Raw genomic sequence first — 21,438 nt, forward strand, 5'->3', positions numbered from 1 at the left:
AAATTATATGTGTTCTGTGTACAGTGTGAGCGACTTGGGAATTAATTTAGGTATATCTCTATGATTGGAACTCATTTTAAACTCATATTGGTACTGTATATTTCTTAGGTAAAAATTTTGAGTGTTAGGTTGCTGTGTGATGAATTTGGTGTTCTATGTAAGATGACACCGTGGGTTAGACTGTTAATAATATTGAGTGGCACAACATTTAAATGATTAGTAATAGTTCTCAAGTAGAGGACTTATCCATAAATTAGCTGCACCGCTTTATGAAGTTCAAAGTTCAAGAAAAAGGTAGTGACTTATACACAGGAAATTACAGTCTATATGGAGCACATCCACCTTGAACCACAATGTCTTTTACTCTTCCAATTAGTAATGCTGGTCGAGTGTAGCCCTCATTTATATGAGCTGATCAAAGCTCGGTTTTTGGCAGCCGCAGAAAGTAGGCCACTGCCACAAAGACGTGGAGAAAGAAGTCGACGTCTATAAGTGGGTCAGTCCAAAATTCCCATGCTAATTGGTGCTGCACAAAATGATGCCATATTCAATGCAAACTGTTATATGATGAACCATCCTGTAATAGATAGCATTAAAAAAAACAACAGTAAGCAGTGTGCTATTAGTGCTTAACAAGAAAATAGATCCCTGTATACTGTATATGTGTGTGTGTGTATATACTGTACCATGTATGTAACCCGCACTGTCCACAAATTTTGAGTCAAGCCAAAAGCCACACTGGCTAATTAGTGCCTGTCACACACACACCTTCCTTACCTTACTGTGTTAAATATCATTAATAATAATTTTGTTAGCAAAAACTATTTAATTACAGTTTTAATTATTGATAGTTTTAAGATTTATTATAAAGTAGGGAACTCGTGGAGGTTTCTGGGTAAAAAAAAAAAAGGCCAGGCTTTAAATTGGCAAGACCCAGGAAGTGAAAGAAAAGACACAGGAAGTGGGGATCGTAATAATGGAGACAGGAATTTGAAAAGGAAAATGACACATTAAAATGTGTGGAAGCGGCAGTAACCAGCAGCAAGATCAAGTAAAAGGACTTATTCAACATAAAAGTAGGTATTGAAGTTCTCTATGACCTGCTCACATACAACTGCGCTATACACTTCAACATGATTGCCACTTTTTAGTATATAGCACTGTGAGGCGGCCATCTTGTCTCCAACCTTTACCTACCTTGTAATTGTTCGTTTCTGTTTAATGTCAGGTGCTACATCTTACATGTCCTTTCACTGCTTTGTATCTTAGCTCACTATAGGTTGGCCTAGCTTGAGTATGTAGCTAGCTACTTTCTAAGAAGGCAGTAGTGTTTGCCTTTGAATTATGCTAAGGAAATGCATGTTCATTAAGTATATAATGACATACTGTATGTACAGTATCAACAAAGGCATGCGATAAAAATACTAACAATTACTTCCCCCCCTTTATTCCCCCAAAATTGTATTTAGGTTATACCATTTAGAGACAATTTCTTCGGACAACAACTGTAGCAATAGGGAAGAGAGACACCAACAAAGGTATGCTTACATTTCCCACACTTCATGTAATACATGTTTTTGTTTGACTTGTCACTTATATCATTATTTCAATCATTTTACTGTACTCTCTTGGTTATTAACTGAAATCACAGTGTAAAAAAACTTGCTCAATTTAACATGCCCTTAGTTAAGCCTATCTTTTCTCTGAAATTATTGATCGCTTTGTGTTTAATATGTTCACTCTTACCATATAAATCGTGTGTTCAGTTGTCTGAAAAGTAGAGCAAAAGAAAAAATGTGTAATCCACAAACTGGCATCTTTTTAAATGCAGAATTGATAAATTCAGGAGTCAAATACAGAAAATTGTTATCATCTTTAACTATTATTGCGGTTGTCGTTTACAGTGGTGGAGAACTCTTGTCTATCCTGCAACATTCAATGAGCATATTATATATTACTATTAAATACTTGTCAGTGTGATATAAGGCTAGTCAAAATTCTAAGTTACACTGTAATTTACAAGCTCACGCTGCTGACCTCTCAAGACCTTGTTAACAGTGACAACAGTACACTTACTGGTATGAGCTGAGACAAGGAAAAGCATTTGGCTTCACCTGTGTGCATTCAGTCTATCTCCAGGCTGGTTACTGTAAATATTCAAGCCATGCCTTACTGATATATGAGACGGCTGCTATGTAGAGTGGTCATTGCTCGAGAGTGAAGCCACAGGCCTTCCAGGATATAGCTCATGTAACAGCTTCACAGCCGGCATGTTGCGGGGATCAATTCTCTGGTTTACCCTCGATAGCTTTTCTGGATGAGGGGATTCCAGTGGCTTTATGTTGGGATGAACTGTCGGATGATGCATTCACTCACAGCACATAAATTTCATGTTTGTCACTGAAACAACTGTATCTAAAAGCAAAATTGCTAAACAATTCTATTCTAATTCCAAACATTGGGGGTGCAAATAAAATATACATTTGAATCGAAATTTGGTACATAATTTAATTAATTAAACGAGTCCATATACCATATTGGCAGAATTGTGCATTATCTATTTAGCAAGCTCTCTGAAGTTTGCAACCTTAATGGTTGTGTGAAGTTGATTATATTCCGTAGAAATACAGAAAATCATTCATTTAAAGATTTGACAACAGTGCCACCAAGTGGCCTTTACGTACCACTTCACATGCAATAGAAATAAATAGAAAATAAAATATATACAATATAAAAATGTGTAAATGACAAATTAATTTTGGTATCTATTATTGTTGTCATTGTTAATAATGATGATAATTATACAAATGATGATGATGGCATTAATAATCGTTGTAATCAAAATATATAGTTGAATAAATATTTTAGATGCATTAAATTGGAATATTTAACACCTAGCATCAAGTGAGAAAATGCTCATCGTCACTGTTTCATTGATTTCAGTCGTGCTTAACAAGGTTATATGAAACAATATCGCATGTTTACACTTGCCCTATTCAAAATGCCTGAAAAGGAGTAGGAAGAGGTAGGGTTTATTTAATCCCACTGCTGGTAAATGTATGAATATTTGGGACAAAGGTGAAGCGTCAGCCTAAAAGAAGAGTACAGTTGCCTTGATTCAACCTTTGTGGAATATCAGTGGTGTATTTACAATTTTCTGAATTATATGAATATGCAGATAATACAATAATTGTGTAGATCAAATTTTCTCAGATTGTAGATTACCCGTAAACATAAGTGTAGCGTGTTTATCTGTTTTATATTCTCTGCATGTGTCTACAGGTCATGAGATATACGCATGTATCACCTATCAGGATACCTCTTTGGTATTCTATCCGATAATGGCTGTTGCGGCGAGCTAAATGTCATCCTTTCACTACCCTCCTCTTCCCATGCGTCTTATTGTGTCTGAGCGTGAGCGGCTTGTCAGATGATGCGACAGCAGAGGCCACGCACGGCTCTAGACCCCTGGCGCCATTAATCATGTACAGCAGCCACTCACTTTATCTGTGTGATCATTAGGCATACTTTAGCATGATGATCACTCACTGGAAATGAGCTCCTGGAGGTCGCTTTCATTATTCATACCTACACGAGTGCAAGCTGCCACCCTATTCTTAGAAATGAGGTTTAATGAAGTGAGGCCATATTTAGGCGTTGTGCTCTTAATATGTCACTGTGGTCTTGTCGCTGTCCATTTTTTATATCCTCCAGCTGTCTGATTAATCAGAGATGTGTGATTAAAACAACGTGTGGGTGTTGGAAGGTGTGATTCATGAGGATGAGCAGCAGCTAGTATTCTCTTAGGCCATTGCTTCCATTTGATTGATTGACCTTTGCATTAAAGTTGTGTTTTGCACCTGTTAGGGCAACACTGGGTACGACTTAGGCTTCAAAAAGCGCCAATTACTTATCTTGCAGACAGCTTTCGCCCGAGGCTTCGATTTCTAATATCATTCCTAATTAATATAGAGGGTGCACATTTGCATGTTCCATTTTCAGACGGTATTTTATCATTTTCAACGGTACGTTCAAGCTCCAATAAGAAATATTTGGGTATGAAATAAAAGCTCTGTAGGAAGTTCAAGTCAGCCTTGTGTATCCCGTCCATCTCCAAACCAGTAACTGTAAATATTTCAACCATGTTTCATGGAGCCAGCTCCTTTTGGAGCATTGTGACAGCTCCACAGGGAAATGACATGCCTTCCAGTCATGCATGACACTTTGCACTGATGCAGCTCATGTAACAGGAGCTATGTCGGGATCATCTACTGATGAGCCGCCAGGGTCATTACGTCACAAGCCCAGTCGAGCTTCTCATTAGATGTTTGCTGATGATTTTGCATTAAAAGCCTACAAATGTCCACTTTCTCTCTCTCTCTGTCTTGCTCTCTTTCATGTGTTGTTACAGTAAATGCTAAGATGATTCCCAAATGCCCCAATGTTATATAATTGCGCATGAGATATGGAAAAGTACTTGCTTTCATTAAATGGCATCCTTTCTATGTTCTCTCCTCGATTAAGTGTTTGTCAAGATAAGAAAGATATAAAGATATAAAGATATTTCTTATATCTTTCTTATATAAAGATATAAGAAAGATAAGTTTTACTCAAAAACTTGTATATTTTCACAATTTGAGACCAGATGAATTTGCAATATGGTGCATTATTAAAAAAACAAAATGAAAAAAACTTTATTATGGAAATCAGGAAGTGAACAAATGTAACAGTTACTGATTGTAAAAGTACCAGATGGAGGGGTAGGATTTAATAAGCTTTGCTTCTTCCTACTCCTTTTGGACATGTGGAACTGTGAACTGATTATGTGATGCACTCAATTGTAATCTGATGCATGGTCCAATGAAATAAAACCATTACCAATGTGTAAAATACATTTTTATGAAATGTATTTATAATATAATTTTGAATTTATTTGTGAGTGTGTTGGGAAGTCGAGGCCACCAGAGCCTTTAAAATGTGGACTTCTGTGATATTAGGGAGAAAATCTTGAAATCTTCAGAAAAGTCTTTCCTCTTTACCCCCCACCCTCAAGTCAAATCCAGAAGTAATGCAGACAGCCTTTACACATGGTTCCAACCCAGCAATTGCAAGTGTATAAAAACTATATGATTTGGATGAATTATTTGTAATAGACGAGGTGAAGGATTAGTTCCGCTTCTTCTTACTCCTTTTCGGATATTCAACTTTTTCAAATGTAACCATGTGATGTTCCCTAATGTAACTTATTCAGCATGTCTAAAACAAATAAACCATATCATGCCATCCGTCTGTCTATCTATCATTTGTAAGCTGTATGCAGCGGAACACTGAAAAATTAATGAAGTTGTCTGCAACATGATCCACATAGAATATCAATTTTTTTTCAAGCTCTCCCAAGCATAGGTCTATTTGATGTAACCTATTGGAGATGATAGAAAATCTTTGGTGAACACTGAGCAGTATTGAAGCCTTGGCATGCTGCTTGCTTGAGTGATCAATGCATTGAGTGAAAATGTGGCGAGAGGAGAGCACAATATTGCCACTGCAGTATCAGAGATGGAGGGCCAGCATTCATTTACTCCATCAATATACTGCACAATACAGTGTACCTCTAATGCATAATATATAACCAGACAATTGCTATTGAACATGTCCCATAAAACACGGAATCTCTGTGATTAACCATTATTGAAATATTGTTTTTTTCTGTTTTGCAAACTTAATAATTATGACACACCAAACCTTTATAGATTTTGGTAGAATTCTGCATTAACATTTACTTATCAAGGGAATATTTAACATTCATAAAGTTCAGAAAGTTTAATTAAATGTAATGATATTCTGAATTAAGACGCCAATTCCTCAAAATGTTAAGACCTAGGGACTTCAAAACGAACAAAGAAATAACTAGGCTGCCCATCAGCGAATCAACAGTTAAAGCCCAAAACCTCCCTAAAATAGAAATAACATTTTCAAAACCATAGCTGCACCATTCTTGTGAATCACCTTGTAAATGTGTTTTGCATGCATGATGCCAGTGTTTTTCTGAGGCTCGTGGGAGTGTTGCTCCAGGTGGTGAAGATGCCTTCACGGAGGGCATCCCCTCTCTAGAACTGATTTTTTGTAAACATCCCTTGCAATCCATCTCCAAGTATGAATTTGATCATTTGTTCTAATTTAAAAATATTCCCAATTGGAAAGTCCTTTCTTTTCCCAACCATTACAAATTGCTATTTGTACTTTTTTTGGGAATTTTTTTGGGAATTTTTTTGTCAATCAAAACACATTCTTTTTTTATACTGATGAAATTGTGCAGTTGTACCTAATGAAATGTCCAAATAATTAACATTCAGGTGGCGTGACTTCTCTAAGTGTAATGAGCAGACAGCTAATCAATTGCAGCATATAATTATGCAGCATGCATGATAACTGTATGCTCATCAGGAAGTTCATTACAGTGAACAGCATGTAGCTGCTACAAATTGATCACATTCATCGTATTTTACCTATACAGGGTCCAACAACATGAAGCGTTTGAGATGCTTTCTGTCGTCTCGTATGCAGCAAGGCTTCATAAGGCAACTTGCTTTATAGAGTACATATACAATAAATAAATGTTAGCATGCAGCCTCGTCAAGTCTGACTGGACACAACACTCCTTGTGAAGATCAATTCAAGGCTAATTTCCAATGAAAGTGTAGAGGGAGAGAATGAGGCTGAATTTATTGTTCTTGCTGGCTCTTTGCGACTGGAACCATTGACGTGTCCTCTTATCTGTGCCATTTATTTCTCGGCCAACTCCTTTTTTTTTTTTTTATATGCACAAAAGACCACTAGCTGTGCTCCTCCAATCATGATTAGTGTTTGTACTGTTAACCTCCACAGATACAAAAACACAGGGACAATCAATATCAAGCGGTTTTGGAAAGCTCAACTACTGTGGATCCCTCCAATCAAAAACAATATGATTTGTATTGTGTAGACCGTATTCAACTACCGTAAGCGTTACTGTGAATGCAGTTGAAATCCTAATTATGATGTGAAAGTATTATTCTATTCTGTTCACCTTCTGCGTATGTTCCCCTTTCCAGGCGCTCTTCCAGTGAATTCTTTACTTTTCACTATAAATGGCTTCATATGCCTCTGGAGCTGACAAGTTTCCTGCAGGAAACATTCCTTTCAGATGTGTCCTTGTTTTGTTTAGGACCGAAGCTCAATAAATTGTCTTTACATGCAATTGTAGTCCTTTTTTAAAATGACATTTATGTTCCCTGGCCTTTGTTCTCTACACTTTAGCACGTCATCAGTCCAGCATGTTCCACTAGTGCAGCTCAAATGTGTATCATCTTGCCGTGAGACAGGTGGCTTTTTTTGTTGATGCAGCTCTTCCTATCATTCACAACCACTTCCTGTCTGCAAGGCGGATCCGTGCCAGCTGTCTTTGGACAAATGCATGTGATGTGCATCCAGACTCGCCTTCAGAAAGAAACTTTGGGGCGGCAATGCCGATGCAGTGCAGTCTGTGTAATTGACCTTTCGGCATTCTCCTACTTCTTTTAATCTGAGGAAAACATGACTGAGGCTCAACTCATGAGGCAACTGGGTTAATTTGGTTTGAGAATTGATTTTATGCAAACCATTTGCACGTTTACTTTGTCTGCATCATGAATATTCAATATGCTAGTATAAAATTTGTGATAGATAATAGACATAAGAGTGTATAGTAGGATATCTATTCTGCCTAAAGATGGCACTATTCAGTTTGACGTGCGCTTACACCAGACTTTCTTTTCATTTTGCTTGACTGAAAGGTCGTCCAATAAATGTTTAATACTAAAGTATGACAATGTAGCCTTCAAAATGGTAATGCTTTTTTAAGTGTGTTAGCTCATATCTACACTCAAGTAATATAGGCCCACATAAAATGTATTTAGACTGTTACTTTAGGCAATACGCATTTTCCAACAGAGATTGTGAGCCAACATCAGTGACCTCTGACCTCACAAATATTCTTCCGTATGACATAAACCACGCAGACACACCCTTGTAGCTTTTGTAGAAAATCTTTCCAGAAATTTTGAAGGAATTGGTGGAATAGTGCTCTAACAATGTTGTCTGCTTGTGCACATTATATGTTACATATAATGGCTTTAAAATAACATTATTTTGATTTTTAGTTTTATTTTAAAATGTGAAGTTATATATTTTTCTAAAAAGGACAATTTAGGATGTTATAAAACCTTAACTATTTATATATAATATATATATATTCAGACACTTTTCTTATGATATCCACAACAAACAGTCAACAGCCTGATTGCATCAAACAAATATACACACATTTATTTTAAAAGTATAAAAATTCACACTATAAAGGCCACTTTTCAGAATAAATCAATAACCTCTCTGTCGGGTTTACACAGAGGGGAAAAAAACTTGCCCCTCTCTGCTGGTCTGGTGTACTGTCTGAGTTCTGTGGCAACACATAACAATTGTTCTACTCCACCACTGAAGCGGGTTGGCAAGAACTGAATAATTTACGCATTCCAAGAGAATTAATGGCAGGAGACTGACAATTCCTGATTAGTACAATCCTGCCTTGGAGCAGGAAGTCCCAAATTTTCTCTCGCTTTACTAAACCGGCATACAGGCACAGCTTTACGTTTACAGGCACTGTTTTGCCTTCGACTGGGAGACTCGGTGGACATTCTTTACAATGGCACCACGAGAGCATCCCTCCAGTGGGAGCGTCCCTAAACAGGGTGGCTCGTGCTGCAGAGCTTCCTGTTTGATACCGGTGTGGCTCACTGCAGATCCGCGGAGGTGTCCGGAGAGGTTGAGTGATGCGTTCACATTCTTACGCTCACCCGTCAACTGTGACATGGCGCCCGCTGAGGTAGAACAGTTGTACCAAAAGACTTATTCTCCAAGTATGAAAATGAGTAACAGTTACAAAAATAAAGTTGACATAGTGGAGTCATGAGAAGGATGAGAAAATGTCACATTTCAGCACAACAAATACGTAGGCCGCTGTTGACCACATGTCGAGAGATTGGACGTACTTCCTTTCAGCACAAACTACTTCCACCTCATAGGCAAGATGGCGCTTTTACAAACTCTCAAACAAACCCATTGGATCTACAGTGGGAGCGCTGCTCCAGTTAAGGTGAAATCGCTCTCCTTCCCACCTTCAAACATGCTACCCAAGAGTGCAAACGACAAAACAAAAGTAAATCAACAAAAGGGAAATATAGCAGACACTTGTCGTGTAAGAGAGAGCACATTCCCACACAGTACAACATGTTTGTCTTCCACGCTAAAAAGTAAACCTGCCAAGTCCCCTTTGAAGGCTCAGGTCTCCCCTGAAGGCTGGAATGGGCAAAGTGAGCTAACTGGCCCCCCCTAGTAGAGTTATAAAGGCTCAGCTGCATGTTAGGCAGCCCCCCATGTGGACTAGGACCAGCTGCTGTCCTTCAAACCCGATGTCCCTTTGCGGGTGATGATGCTTTCTGTCGACTTTAGTAGGCGCTCTAGACAAGGTGCGTTGATTTTGCCTGGCGGAGGCCCTCTAGGCACGGAGTCTGTGTTAGCGGGGATGTCAGTGCTGGAGGATACCGCACTATCCTGCGTTATGTCTCTAGGGGGTGCTACATGCCGAGGGCCCGCCTGGGCCTGTTCTGCTGTGGGGGAGCAGATGGGGGATGTGTGGAGCCATTTAAGGTTGCTTGCAGAGTAGGCTCCAGGGGGTGTGAGGTCAGTGACTCGCAGGGGTTTGGCACCCACCGGAGTATCGCTGATGGTGACTGGGCTCACTGCTGCAGTCTGTGTCACTGGGGAAAGCTGGTGAGGAAATATGGAACAAAATTGGGATTAATTTTACCATAAATGGTCAGTAACATATGTTTCTATCAGACTATATACAAACAGTAAAAGAAAACGTAATATATACTAAATGTAATGACCGTGGACTGTGGTAACTAACGTCATTTCTGCTTTATAAGTCGCTAATTTTGTGTGCAAATATTTTCTGCATTATGCCCGCACAGTCATCATAGCCAATGTAGAGAGGTGCATGTGATGCGGTTTTTGCTTGCCTATATCTGTACAACCCTGTACAAAGCTACACATTTTTATTTTGCCCATCATCCACATTCCTTATGTGAAACATGAACACATTTAGTGAAACAGCTAGTTGACAATGGACATCATTGGGTGGTACCTACTTCAAGTAAGCTAAAAAAAAAAAAAAAACCTCTAACAACGTTGAATCATTTGATATACATGCTGTGATCACGCATTATATAAATCCATTGATGACACAATGTAATACTTGCAGTATCTTGCCGTATTTTGATGATTTATTGCACAGACTAGCCCATGAGCTCACACTACTTCCATCAACAACAGCAGCGTAGAAAGAGCTACAACTCTTACAATGTCCTATCTCATTGGGATGGCTGTGTCTTCCAGCACAAGACTTGTGCTCCAGTCCTCAGGAAAAAATTGTTGACCGCTAACAAGTATTTTGTTGAGGCTTTGTAGTAAAGGCTAGTGAGACATCATGCTACTCCGCCAGATAAGTATATTTTTTTGTGTTAGCCGCTACAGTAAAAATATTGCTGTAGCCTGGTTAATATACGTACAAGTCAGTTATGTAAATGCAACACTGTTGCCGTTTCTTTTAGCTTTTTTGGGGGGGGCTTTAGCGTCAAAGTAGGTACCTCTCATGACTGCGTTGTTAGCTCGCTCATACTAACTTGTTTTCTGTGAAAGCACAGAAAGGGAAAGAAATATGCGTTCATGATTCACATAACGATTGTGAATGATTCCCCCAAAAAGTGCAATTTACCTTTAAATTTAGTGGGTGTGGCTTATAGTCAGGTACGCTCTGCTGTCCTGAAATTACAATATTCCAATGTAATACTAATACTAATTCATTTTACTGTTGTTTTATGAGCTGTGATGCAACTCTATTGGTCTAATTTTGTCCCATTTTAAAGATAAACATAGTAAAACAAACCTACTGTAGCGAGCCTTGAGGCAAAACGTTCTTTTGAGCGATATCTTGGGAAGATGGGTGCCCAGTCCACTGAATTGCAGTAAGGTGTTCATGAATATAGTTTGCAGTGGTGTAGAACTGCATCATGTCATATTGGGAGCTGCTTCTAATATTTTTACTTATTTTAACTTAATAGGAGGCGGATACTGTTTTTGTATTGGATCTTATTGTGCAGAGTCCAAAATGAAGTCCAAATGAAATGCTCCAGCCAGGGTTAAATGGACAACTCATAAAAGCGCACCAGTTTTTGGCAGCTTTGCTTCTTGCAAATTGTATAAAATGCATTAACACTACATGATGGGTACAAAGCAACAAGCTGTACAAATAATATCCAAATATTAGCTACATCATTAGATACACATTAAGTTCAATATCATGCTGCTTACAAGTACGACAGTTATTTCTGTCTCATCTAACTGCTGATATAAATATCTAACTCCATGTTGGCTTCTGTGAGCTCAACGGTTAGTTGCCAACTTTGTCGGATTTCATGTTTTGGATTATGACACGTGTTGATGTCAAGTAAACCAAGGCAGGTTATTAATAAGATATATCAAACAAAACAATCAGCCGAAAAATGCTTTCACAATTTGTATATTTAACAAGAACTGCATTGGTAGTCAATAGGCACCTTTCATATAATTCCAGGTGTATAAAAATAGTTTTTTTTATCTGTTTTGAAGTTGCTAACACTGATACAGCACAGTGTTCAAACCATGAGGGTGTGTTAGTCCTCGTCAATTAAACACAAAAGAATGTTATTTAATGTTCTGACCTTTCTTATTCCCTCAGGGACACTCCTTGAAAATTACCTTTTCTCCTCTGTGATTGTTCACATGGAACATGAGACTGCTGCAACACCGTACATCAGTCAAAATAGCTTACAATCCTCCCTACCGCTCCCAGACCCGTGATTGGGTAATAATAGAATTTTAATCTGCGTTTCCCTGTGTTGTCACCATATGTTCTTGGCTGCAATTCTTCTTTAATTATAGTGCTTTACCTTCAGTTTCTTTGTAGGAACGACTCCCTCTGCGTGGGTGAGAGCCTGTTGGTGTTGGGGTTTTACATTGGGGAACCAACTCTTTAGCATTTCCTCCATTTTAAGAATGATACTAATGTATTTCTCCCTGGAAAAGACAAAGAAGCAAAGAGAATCGTATAAATTAATTAGCAATGGTGTGTACATCTCAGTAATCTAACTGAAATGTTGCCAATCTCAGCTGTGAAATCTTATCTTTTTTAAGCTCACACAGGAAATATGTACACAATTACACTTTCACAAAAAAAGCCTGCACTCCGATTGTGGGGAGGAAAATTCTCCTCAGTACATTTCTCACATGTTTGGTGCTAACACGTGGCCTCGTGTATACCGTTCCACTGGCCTCTAAATTTAAAACAGCAAAGCCACGCCGCTTTCCAGCAGTGTCACTGTGAAAATAAACTAGTCGTCGTGACGCAGATCTCATCGGAGGCGGGAAAAGAGCGGCAGCCCTTTAATTTCCAGCCCATCAAAACCAGATGGTGGGCAGGGATTAGCTAGTGTCATATGGTCAGGCCCTTCTTGCCTTACTCCTTTCAGTGCATGTTAAATTCATGTGGAAGATTATCTGTAACTGTGACTGCTAAAAAAGTCACTTTGATCCTATCTGCTATTGTGTGGCTGTTGGAGCTGCCAGCTGGCAGCACCGAGCCGTAGAGGGGGGAGGTGGTGGGTGGTAGGGGATTTAGATCCACCTTCCAGTCTCGACCCAGACTGTCTGCAGGGAGGCTGCCACACCCACTCTTTGTCTCCCTGATGACGGCAGCAGCTGGCGGCTGAAGGCTCCAATTAGTGTGTACCCGTTTCAGCTGATGTCACTATACCAGCACTGCATCAGCACGGGGAGCACGTTGCATTCTGTCGCTAATCAAGCCCCAAGTTCATTCTTAGACCTTCAGAGTACCACGTGTATTATTACGATGCTGCTACTTAAATGAGTCTTTAGTAGACTTTAGTTTTATATGATAGCCTACAGCAAATTCGGACAGGGAAATTTCTTCTTTCGTTTTTTTCAAATTTTGTTCTTTGCTTTTATTGCTTTTATTTATTGCTTAAACAACGAGTATTAGTCACCTATGTGTTCTTTGGCATATTACAGTGTTGTCCAGTAACAAGCACCTACTGGTATCTATAATTTATAATGAAAAAACAGGAGCGCTGACTTTGTCGAGGCACAATTGTTCATATAGTTCTTGTTTTGGATCCCAATATATTGTGCAGATACACCTAATATGATATCAACTCTGGTGCTTAAGGCTAAAACATGATTCGCACGTCCATGCAAAGACATTCTACTTTAAAAAGAGGTGCTCCCACTCGCCATTAAAGCGTCTAATCAAGCAGAGACAAGAGTGGCGCTCCCACATGGAGCCTTATTCATTTTTAACGAGATGCCCGACTGCAGCGAGACCCTGCAAATCTCTGCAGTAAATGTACCCTGAAAGTGTGTATGTGGTAGTGGAGGTGGGATGTGTTTCAACATGCTGTGAGCCATGTGTTGCGAATGTTGGACCTGAGCATGGCAATCTCACTTTCTAGTAGTCATTGTATACTAAAGCTAAATAATAGTTGAATTGAGTTTTGAAAACGGCAACCTATTTCTTTTGATGCTTTAAAAAAAGGCTTAGCATACTCGGAATAGACTGCAAACATATGCATTACATTACATAGACAAAATGATGGGCCCTATTTTTGCACAATTTGGTGTTCCACTTGGGACCATATGAGCATGCTTGAATGAGATTGGTGTGGCAGAACCAACAGCGACCTCTGACCTCACAAATGCCTACCCAAAATAAAACTGAAATTTCCCCAATACTTTTGTCCATATGGTGAAAAGATATATACAGTAAAAGGCTTTTGTTGCCAATGTTACAGTATTTAGGTGTAGTTGAGGACACATACCCTAAGCAGGGGTTCTGCAGAACACCCAGAATCCTTTGGATTCTATCCATGGCAACACTCTCTTGGAAACTGCTGAGTCCTAGAGAAGGAAAAAGTTGTAACACATGAGCCGAGTTGACAGCAGGACAGCGGAGTGTGCAGTACAGATGGGTCGTGCAGAGTTTGTGTGCATGTGTGCGTATATATACATATATATACATTACACACAATGTATGTGTGTGTGTGTGTTTATGTGATAGGAAACAGCCTCACTTTCTGTCTGGGGCCAAGTAGTGCAGGGTTCACATAAGGTTTTGGATCATAAAGTGAACTGGATGCTTGAACGTGGCCCTATCATTCCTTGCAGAGGCCCTTTCAGTGCCTATCAGACCAATCACTAAGATCAGTTCTCACCCTGCACAGACATGGTACACTATGTTCTCACTCAACTCTGCCAGGCATCTCATTTATAGCAGTAAGCTGAAGTGTGACAGCGCATGACAAGTGACTAAAAAAATGTAATATTTTTCAGCTCATCATGGGGCCATCAAGTCTGGTATGTATGTATGTATGTATACATCCATTAAAGCACTCCAAGTAAGCGCTCCATAAATATGTGACTATTGCTCTTCACTAAGATGTCTCACATGGGCAAAAACAAATAAAATGCATAGAAAAGGTGACTTACGTTCTCTGTATCTCCCTGAACGAAGACCATTCAATATGGAGGACAGTGGCTGGATGTAGCATTGCAGCTCCATGCACTAAAATGATAAGTCGTTGATTTATAGTTAATGTCTCAACCTTATTTAAACCATACACTATAGTTTGTGACATGGAAGTTTAGTACCTCAGTAATTCATTTTGGCACACTGATGAACAAAAAAGTTAGGAATGGGAATAAGATCTGTTTGGTTGTTAAGGATTTGGTCTATTGTGTGGAATTGATTGATAATTTAATCATGCCAAGAAGCTGGGCAAATGTAATACACTACTTGGATGGACCCAGCAGAGGCACTAGTGACTCAACTAGTGATTAGCTAGGATAAATAGTTCAAAACATTCATGTAGAGATTCTCCTGCCCTGTTAATATTATCTATATATTTTTAAATGTAATAAATATTCATTTTCCCCATAGTTGATCAAGGAGCACATACCTGAAATGTAAAGCTCAACACAGTCTATTGATTTGTAGTATAGTAAATAGGGTATCGTCACTTCCACACGTAAATTGTAAAGGAGTATTCTTATTATTCTTATTAATTATTATTAAGATTCTCCCCAATCTTTGTGTCATGATTATGTAAAGTAACACTATTATGGAACATATGTAGCTATCACCATTACAACCAGAGTGTATGTTTCCAAACCTGGCTATATTATGCCCAATTGGTGTGGAACTCTTGGCTCAAGTGTGGAATTAATTAATATAAACTTAAACTGAAAGCTTTTAATGGCTATTTGGTGTAAACAATTGTTCGTTGCGAGACATGACTCATCCCCTTCATGTCTCCACCCCTTCTGGATAGGATTTATAGCAGAAAAGATGGCTTATTCTGCTAACACTAAAGCCTGGAAGTGGATCTTTCCAGTGCATCATGCCATTCCTGAGGTACTTGTAAAAACGTCACCGAGCATGATACAGTTTTGCTGACCTTGCTGACGTGGGAGTTTGACATGAATCATGGAGAAGCTCACCTTTTGGGTGAAAAGTCGCCCCTTCTCTGACTGACTGGAAATGACCCGTCCTTCCTCCTCCTCTGTGAAGCTGCGCCGTCTCTTCATCTTCTCGCCTTGTTGTGTTTTACACAGTTCAATGGTGTCCATGCCCCATGTCTCCATGCAGCTGGAGGGAGGCCCCCTTGTGGACGCCTCCTGGATCTCACAGCTCCAGCGGCTGTCTGTTGAAAGAGCATCTGTCTGGCTATGCTTCCTCTCAAACTCCTGTTCACTGTTGTTATCCTCAGTGTCACTAGCCAGCCAGTCAATGGAGTTGTCCGAATCTGTAGCAGACATCCTTGGCTGTGGGCTTTAACTACCACTGACCATCACCAACCTGAAATAGAGGATGTAGGATGGAATCAAAATGCATCTACAAATTATCATCAAGTCTAACTTGCATGCATACAAAGGTGGCTTGAGCAGATGGTGCCGATTGTTACGACCACATTCACCTGTCTGTTCTGCGGATGCTAACAGCTGATCCGGTAAAGACACACGCATTCACAAGCCCAACAAATCATCGTCATAGCAATCTCCCACATCCTAGCATCACAAGGGGACAAACAGGAGTGTTATGACCCATTGGGCCTCCCAGCTGCTTGCTTGCGGCACACTCATTCATAAACATTGCTTGTTTTTTCTAAGGGGGGACAGGGGTCTGCCACCATGGCGACTAGTGGCTCAGACTGCTGAACTGCACTCTCCACACCCCGCCCCGCCCCCACCCACCCACACAAGTGACCCTCAGATGTGGTGATGAGGGTGAAAAAAGAGATTTGACAAAAATAAGAGACAGTGTTTAAGAATATCGCCTCTTTGTGAATCTGCTCATCTCCCAATGTGTTTCCTTAGTGATTAGCAGCTTTCTCTTGCCACGCTCAGGAAGTGAGAGCAGCATTTTCAACACACAAGATTATTTTGAGACGGGGGAGGCAATGGTTTTGCGCCTGCCATCTCTCTCACTTCCTGTGAAATTTGCTGGGAAAAGAGAGTTAATTGCTCTCTGGTTCTTTGTCCCCTCAGATCATATCTCTTAAGTGGAGGGCTGGAGCAAAGTAGATTCTACAAGCTCAACTGAACAAAACCTAAATACTAAAAAAAAAAAGTAGGCAAACAGACAAACAGGTTCTATAATGTGACCTTAGAAAATGTTTGGGCAGGGGCCAGGTTGCCGCGCAACATGGTGGGTGAACAGCTGTGATCGACAAGTGAGCTTGAAATTGAAAAATACAGTATTCCAATTTGGATAAAATGAAAATGGAAAATATGATTATCCACGTGAGACTAAAGAGACACTTATATCAAAGTGTCCCCCTACCGCCTGCATTGTTTAATCTCATTTAATCCAATAATACTTCACTGTAATCTGCAATGTCTGTACTGTTATTTAGGAAGAATCAAAATGGGGAAAGATAATGTTCTGTAAATGCCTTTGAGACATGCGATTGGACAATTCACCGATCCAAATATCCATACTGAGCTTTTCCAAACTACAATAAAACCAGTTGTTTAAACTCTTTCTAAAGGTACATATATGTAGGTGGGGCCTTCCAATTAATCTATTTATAAAACACTATAATAATAAAAACATCAATTTCACGTCTATATACTGGTAAAATGTTGTAATGCCCCCCAAAACAACAAATCAAAGGGTCTTAAGGCAAATGTTCAGACACAATGGACTTCCTCATCAGTGCTACTAGTAAATTTGGCAACAAGCACAGTGAGATTATATAAAAGCAGTACACATACACACACACACACACACACACACACACACACAGATAGTATCACCTTATTACATAAAGTGGCATCTTATCACGGTCATTTGTCCTGAATGAAGCGAATTCCTCTGGATGATTTGGAGTAATCATTTCATTTGGAATATATTCTACCTAAACTGAGACAATGTGGTGTTTTCATGTGTGAGTGTGATATGGAAGACGTACCTTCCCAGGGTGGAGCAGACCGGTCCTTTTCCTTTTGTTGAGCGGGGAAATGGAGCGCGTATTCGGGACCGGAGCTGTGGCGATGTGTCGTACGTGCTCAGAGCGAATGCGGAGATCTTCAGAGCCCAGCGAGCGGCCCGTGTTGCTTCTCTCCAGACAACGTGTCTGCAGGGGCGGGGCCACAAGCGGCCGGCTCGCCCATTTGCTCCGGAGAAGGGCCCGACTGACAAATGGGCTTGTCCGCTCTTAGCAGACGCCGTACGATAGGCGAACGCGGTTTACATATGCAAATAATATGTAAACGACGCAAACACGTGGACACGCGGATCGGTTTCGTTTCAGCGGGGCGAAAAGTCAACCAGTGTGTGTTTTTTTTTTATTTGGCCATTCCAGAAGCGTTCTTGCTCGTTATGTCATCTGGACAACACGATGGCTGACTTTGTGGCGCAGCCTGATAAATGCAAAGTCAGCAAGTCCAAGCTCAACTGTGCTTCTGGTGATGGCGTTTGCACAGAGACAAAACTTGAATAGCTTCCCAAAGTTATTTTATTAGACAGACACACATATTTATTTATGCAACTTCTCCATATATGCGCGGTAATTACGCATCCAAATAGACAAGTCCTTATAATATAGACATAATATAGTGTATTTAGTGTTACTTGTACATATCGTATAATACACCTGATCAAAATCTCAAGACCAGTTGAAAAATAGCTCAAAAGTTTAAGATTGCTCAAAAAATTACAACAAAATTTTTCAATACCCTCCAAACCAGAATAAAAAGATAATTTTAGGACTTGGTAATGAGTAGCTCCATGTAACCATGCGCCGTTTGACGACCCTGCACCACCTGAAGCTCCTGCGTTTCGCTGAATGAGAAAGCACCCCAGATCATGATAGACCTCCCTCCATTGTGCTGAATAGAAAACATCTCAAGTGGGATCTCCTTGTAATGTTGGAAGCCATCTGGACCATCAACGTTCAATTTTTTTCTCATCAGAGAATAAAACTTGAACTTTTGATCAGGTAAAAAACAACCGATTTCAGTTTCTTCTTTTTTCCAGCCAACTATTTTCTATCCCGCTCATCCTCACTAGGGAGTATGCTGGAGCCTATCCTAGCTATCTTTGAGCGAGAGGCGGTGTATACTCTGGTCTGGTCACCAGCCAATCGCAGGGTGAAGACAAACAATCATCGTGTTTCTTCCAACACTATTTTGCATAAAATGTTTTCTCGTTACCCTCATGAATAAAGTTTGTCTACTTACTGCGGTGAACAGACACATGGTACAAAGTAAATACACAAGACCCTTGTTTTCCTCCATTGTTATTAGCATGTATTATTCTGAGTGTCATGTTCACTGCGGCATGGTCTTCACAATTTCACATGACCAAAACAGACAAGAGCTGACCCGAGTTTTGCACTGTGTGTGGAAAAGTGACATATGGAGCAGTTGCTGCAGTTCACCGCAAATACATTGGGAGGAGGTCTGCTTTCTACTTTTAAGTATTTTTTCAAGTGTGTGTTTCATGGCCAGTGTTGGGAGTAATGGTGTTTAAAAAATATAATATTTTGTTTTCCAGTAACGGTGAATCTTATGAATTACCATTTCAAAGATTACTACATCATATCCATCACAGGAAGTGAAATGCAGCGTGTTGTTATGAACTGATATCTGCATCAATTATCTGGATGTTGTTCACTATTACTACACAGGAAAACACTGACTCCTAGCGTTTTGGTAGAAAATTGCAAGTCACAAGCTCAGCCCTCAGTCTCATCTCATGGAACAGCTCTTGAATGCACAGCCGCTACAAAGCCAAATCCTGTTTTACATATGTGAAGGTTTTTCAAAAAAGTAACAATAATTATTTTTTCTGGAAGCAGGAGTAATTATGTTACTAATTGAATTATTTGGGGGGGAGTAACTTGTAACTATAACTAATTACTTTATGAATGCAATTTACACTGCTCACAGCACATCAGTACCTCTTCCTGGCTGGATCAGGATCTCCTCAATGAGGCCAGACAAGCATGGCGAGCCTGGAGGCAAAAGTGAGTCATGGAGCCTCTCGCTGCAAACGTGATCACGTGCACCAGAGATAACACCAACTCAAACACTAGTCTCATGTCCCCATCTCCCACGTTTGGCATCAAGAGCCAACAGAACCATAGTAGTCAAAGAATATGTCTTCCTCCGCACAGCCGGTCATCCGGGATTAAAGGCCAAAATGCATTTTTTGTATTAAATAGAGGAAGACTAGTTGTCTACATTCGAGAGCATTTACTAGTGGTAGTCGCATCTTTTAAGGTGTTCTCTAAAATGTGTGAAGGTTCAGGTGGACTCAGCACGGTACATTTAGAAATAAGACACCCTCATCGCACTGGACTCTGCAGTCAGATCCTCTCTGTAGATGTACCATGTGATCGTTGCGTATCCGCAGCTGAATCACATCAACTCCTCCAAGCACATTACTGGAAGTGTCTGATATTAGTAACGTTATAGTGGGTGCGGTCAGAGATGATCTGAAAGAATGCAACCTGTTTGTTAGCACTGTCGCACAAAACACAGATTAAAGCACCTCTTTGGGGTAACACATTTAAATGTCAATACTAACTTCGACATATATGTATACATTAATTTGGTGCAACCTACAAATGACTGAATTGTTTGGGACTACCTATTGATTTGGGTATGTGTAGCTGGCAAATGCGCAGAATTTCAAATTGCGACCGGATAAGTTGGCAGCATTAGAATTTGCTTATTTTGTTGAAAATATTTTTTTCATAGAAGTCCAGGAATGACCTTGTTGTCAACTAAATACCTGTTCTAAAACATGTAGAGTTGTCCCTTACTGCATCGCATTTTGAACATTGCTTACTCACACTCTTATGGTTTAACAAAAATGTAATAATAATAATAAGTTTGTGGTTGACAATGGCCTATTATTAGTCAAAGAATATTGAAAGCTATATGTAGTTTCTTTGGTCACTTGGCCTCAGTGATGTTATACTGATGAGATATAACATTACATTGAATGTAACCAGCCATAGTATGTCCAACATGATTGATGGGAAAGTGTGGAAATGGTCCGTTTTTAGGTGTTTAGACGTTATTTTGTCCTTCCCCACTCCATTTGAAACCTTTAAGATCTTTTTAAGATCCAGAGGCTAACTAGTTAGCTCAGTACCTTGCTAATGCTAGCGGCGGCTTTTGTTGGTGTGACTCAGTATTCCAGTATTTGTTGTAACACCTTAAAATGTTGCAGATTCTCCCATTTAATAAGTGATCAACATTAACCAGGCTATTCTTAGCAACCTTGTAGTCATAGTAACTTGCAAGTAGTCTTAGACCCTGTCCACACGGGAACGTTCTTGGGTTTTTTTTTGTTTATTTTTCGGTGTGTTGAAAAAATGTAGCGTCCATGCTGTGCTGGATTATAGCATAGTTTTGTGAAAAGGATGTAATACACAAGGCAGACATGTGTGGCACAGGCACGCAAATGTAACAAGGTAATTATATGGTCAAAACACAAAACACAATACAAAACACAATTCTAAGTAAAATCTAACCAACTTACAAACATTCTGCTCCACCAGCAGCATTTAAGTGATCAGGCGGGATGATTGATTATTTATTTTAAAAGAATGACATTGAATTGTTATAGTAGTTTATGATCAGCATTTCTTTAGCATTCATTTAGGATGTGCCCTTGTTAGTGGCCCTTCTTCAAAAACATATTTTGATTTGAGAGTCTACCGCTGATGACATCATGAC

The 21,438-nt window shown here is 39.7% G+C and overlaps 2 protein-coding genes across 2 annotated transcripts in view; one reads left to right on the plus strand and one right to left on the minus strand.

The window, feature by feature from the left end:
• Positions 1–942: 942 nt before the first annotated feature.
• Positions 943–21,438, plus strand: part of ca12 (carbonic anhydrase XII) — an 83,992-nt gene continuing 63,496 nt past the window's right edge. Inside the window, exons 1-2 of the mRNA XM_058075043.1 lie at positions 943–1,076; positions 1,470–1,538. The gene's annotated coding sequence lies outside the window, so the exon portion shown is untranslated. The remainder of the gene's footprint in view (positions 1,077–1,469; positions 1,539–21,438) is intronic.
• LOC131130917 (circadian-associated transcriptional repressor) lies at positions 8,318–17,815 on the minus strand. The gene is made up of 6 exons (XM_058075070.1): positions 17,658–17,815; positions 15,685–16,042; positions 14,674–14,749; positions 14,007–14,085; positions 12,063–12,189; positions 8,318–9,840 (listed from the first exon to the last, which is right to left on the minus strand). Exons 2-6 carry the CDS (start codon positions 16,000–16,002, stop codon positions 9,454–9,456), a joined length of 987 nt encoding a protein of 328 aa, XP_057931053.1. The 5' UTR covers positions 16,003–16,042; positions 17,658–17,815; the 3' UTR covers positions 8,318–9,453.

Source organism: Doryrhamphus excisus, chromosome 6, assembly GCF_030265055.1.
Source record: "Doryrhamphus excisus isolate RoL2022-K1 chromosome 6, RoL_Dexc_1.0, whole genome shotgun sequence".
NCBI classification, from domain to species: Eukaryota; Metazoa; Chordata; class Actinopteri; order Syngnathiformes; family Syngnathidae; genus Doryrhamphus; species Doryrhamphus excisus.